This window comes from Sinocyclocheilus anshuiensis, unplaced genomic scaffold (assembly GCF_001515605.1).
Source record: "Sinocyclocheilus anshuiensis isolate Anshui unplaced genomic scaffold, SAMN03320099.WGS_v1.1 scaffold1316, whole genome shotgun sequence".
Lineage (NCBI taxonomy): Eukaryota > Metazoa > Chordata > Actinopteri > Cypriniformes > Cyprinidae > Sinocyclocheilus > Sinocyclocheilus anshuiensis.
In genome coordinates this window covers 1,664,532-1,667,781 of record NW_015542553.1, presented here as the reverse complement: position 1 = coordinate 1,667,781, position 3,250 = coordinate 1,664,532, and the positions used below count along the sequence as shown (strand labels likewise).

At 32.2% G+C, this 3,250-nt stretch overlaps 1 protein-coding gene across 2 annotated transcripts in view; it reads right to left on the bottom strand.

The window, feature by feature from the left end:
• The window catches only part of LOC107694300 (ankyrin repeat and BTB/POZ domain-containing protein BTBD11-A), a 142,288-nt gene that overhangs the window by 25,724 nt on the left and 113,314 nt on the right, over window positions 1-3,250 (bottom strand). For both annotated transcript variants that reach the window (XM_016493964.1, XM_016493965.1), the window contains exon 3: window positions 679-886. In XM_016493964.1, the coding sequence (XP_016349450.1) occupies window positions 679-886 (208 nt within the window). The remainder of the gene's footprint in view (window positions 1-678; window positions 887-3,250) is intronic.

Here is a 3,250-nt window from a genome sequence, read left to right as displayed (position 1 = left end):
CAAATGGCTGCAATATAACAAAGAGTGAAAAATTTAAGGGGGTCTGAATACTTTCCGTACCCACTGTATATAATGTATTTTGTATGTTTATTTTTTTATCATATTTATTATTTATATTATATATAATTTATGTTTATAACATATATCATTTTAAATATAAAAAAAAAAATGTATGTGTAATGCATATTTGATATTTTTAATTTTTTGTGAATTTTGAGAAAATATGTAAACAAAATAAAATAAAGTAACATAAAATACAAATGAGTGAATTCAATTATTTTAAAATATAAATTATTTATTTTCAAATATATTTATTATAGTTTTATTTGTATTATATATGATTTTCAATTGTTTTTGAATTTTGAGTAAATATGTTTTTTACAAAAAAAATTACAAAAAAAAAAACCAACAACAACTGAAAATTGAAAATATGCATTACCCATTTACAAAGCTGAATGGTCAAGCAGGGCATGGTTATGATCAAAATAACAGCCAAATAATCAGTTTGGATATTGTTAGTAATACTAGTGGTGACTGCATTAGCAAATACCACAAATTAAATATTAGATTTATGTATCTGCATGAACCCTATAAGACTTCTTGCACTGCCTTAATTAACTGCATTACCGTGACATACAGTAGCAACTTTCATGCTTCTAATACACAGCATGCTCTTACCTCTCAGTGTGCAGGGTGATCTTTGAGGGTTCAACATTAGGATTTTCCCACTCCATCTGAGGACAGTGCATGAAGTAGCAGAGCGTGTAGAGGGCTTCCGGTTCCCAGTGCATGGTGCCGGTGCGGTTCTGGTGTACAGGCGTTCCATTGCTGGGGTTCATGATGTGCAGTGGCTGAAGGTGATGCATGGCACGAGACACCATGTCACCTACAGGGGGCAGTAATGACATGCGGTTGAATGTATGAGGATGTATCTTATGGAAATGAAACTTTTCAACAAGAACAGAAGAACCTGAAAATATGCAGTTCTTCTCTGAATTCAGCACATCTAACCTATATAACAGACACTCGTGAAGTTTAAAGTGACTAAAAGTACTTGAAAAGGCACTAATCCAGTAGATGAGACTTCGGGTCTCACACACACTTTTCAAAGGAAATCACAAATTAATAAAAAAAAAAAAAAATGCACCTGTTAGACAGAAACATGGAATGTGTTAAGATATTAGTCGGTGAGACCTATTATATATTGACATATATACACTAATTATTAACTTTAGTGATACAATTATTAGCTTGGCTGAATCACTGAGCCTTCTTGGCAAAACAAAGGAAAATGTAATTGGTTCTTTGGGATATTTCAAGCAGTTAGAAACAACAACATCCGAACACACTGCAATTACTGAGAATGTGCGCAAAAGGAAGTCTGTACACTTTGTTTTATACCTTAACTTGTGTCAGTGTGTGTGCTGTTTTCTTAATTTTATTGGATGAAACACTAAGGCAGCAGCTGGTGAATATCACTCGCCATCAGACAAACACAAACAATCCATGTTGCTCTCTCTTAAGCACACACACACACACACACACACACCCCTCCTTACACACAGCTACACTGATGGTGCTACTCTATAATGGCCATGTGAATAATCCAAACAAAAGCCTTATCAAGAAAAAATCTACTCTCTTTCCAAGTACACTCCTCATTCAAATGTTATAGAGGACAGCTGGTTTAAAGAAGGCAATCAGGCATAGGTTTTTAATAGCCCCTAAGAGCTTCTTTTATTTTTTTTTTAAGAATTTAAATGTTTGAAAGCAGAGTTCGGGGTTAACATGTCTTACATAATCAGACTTTCTTCAAGCAATGAGTAAAGTATAGTACCTATTTATGTTAAATTTGCATATGTGTGTGTGTGTATATGGGTTGTCAAAAGATTTTAATTTTAAATCTGATTAATCACACCCTCTTGTGTGATTAATCACGATTAATCACACTTATATCATATACAATTTATCTTGTTTAACGCTCAAAAAAATATTCAGAATTCATAGTGTATAGTATGTGTATATGTAATTCATAGTGTATTCTCTGCCATCTCTGATGTAATCAGCCCGGTTTTCTTTACATTAGCGCTGTTTTGGACTCATTTGAATGCATTCTCTTACTGGATCATTGGACTGAAAACTTAGAAAAATAGAAAAATCATGACAATACATCATTGCGACGATTGACAAAATGACCATTTCTGTGGATGAGGGCCTGACGTGCTGTGGACAAGATATTCTAGGTGTGAAACTTCTGTCCACCACAGATTAGTTCTGTCTTCACTTTCTAAGACTGGGACATCTAATATTGAAACACCACATTCTCTTCCTTTTAAAACTGACATTCCTACTTACTGTGTTGCCTCTTTTGTGGCCCAAATGTATTCTTCATCAAATACAACTAGTGGATGTAACAAGAAGTATTACTTCACAATTAGCACACACTTACAATTTTACAATATTTACAACATTGATTGTCATTGAGAACAATTTCAAAATATGTGCCTGAATGTTTGTCTGAACTAAAATGTTTATATTTATATGTATCAAAAAGTATCTGACTTTCTTATGAGATTAAGTTGATCTTATTTTATGAGAAATGTTATCCTCTGGTCTTGTTTCTGTTAACCGTAAGTGTAATTGATGTTGGCAACACTTTTTAATGAATACTGTGGTTAATAGCTAGTGCATTACAAATGCTTTTGTATTATGAAGGAAAATGACAAACATACTATAGATTTATAAAATTAACTTTCATTGACCAATTTAAAATATTTGTTGTCTGATTTGGAAAGTTTTATCTTGTATCTGACATTTTCAATTCTCTGTGTATGTGCTGTACATGTGGAAGAATTGACAAAGCAGACTTGACTTTTTAATGTATACTGTATTGTAGCTAATAGTTGTAGTGCATTACAAGGCATTTGTGTCATCTAAATTAAATTTATGAAATTGAGATTTAGAACATTTTGTTGTGCTTCTGTGCATGCATTGTTCTCTACCCTGACAACATTTCTGACAAATTAAATTGCTAACATTTTTACATCTGTCTGCTTTATTTCAAGATTTTGTAGAATTACAAATTGATGGCAATGCTTATTATTTTTGTCATATTAACACATTAATTAGCAGTTTCTGATCATTTTCAGTTACACAAAATGTGTTTAAATGACACATTAAATGTGTTAAATTACATTACACAGTAGATGTGTGATCCATCTTAACACACAAATTGTGTTAAATTTGACAC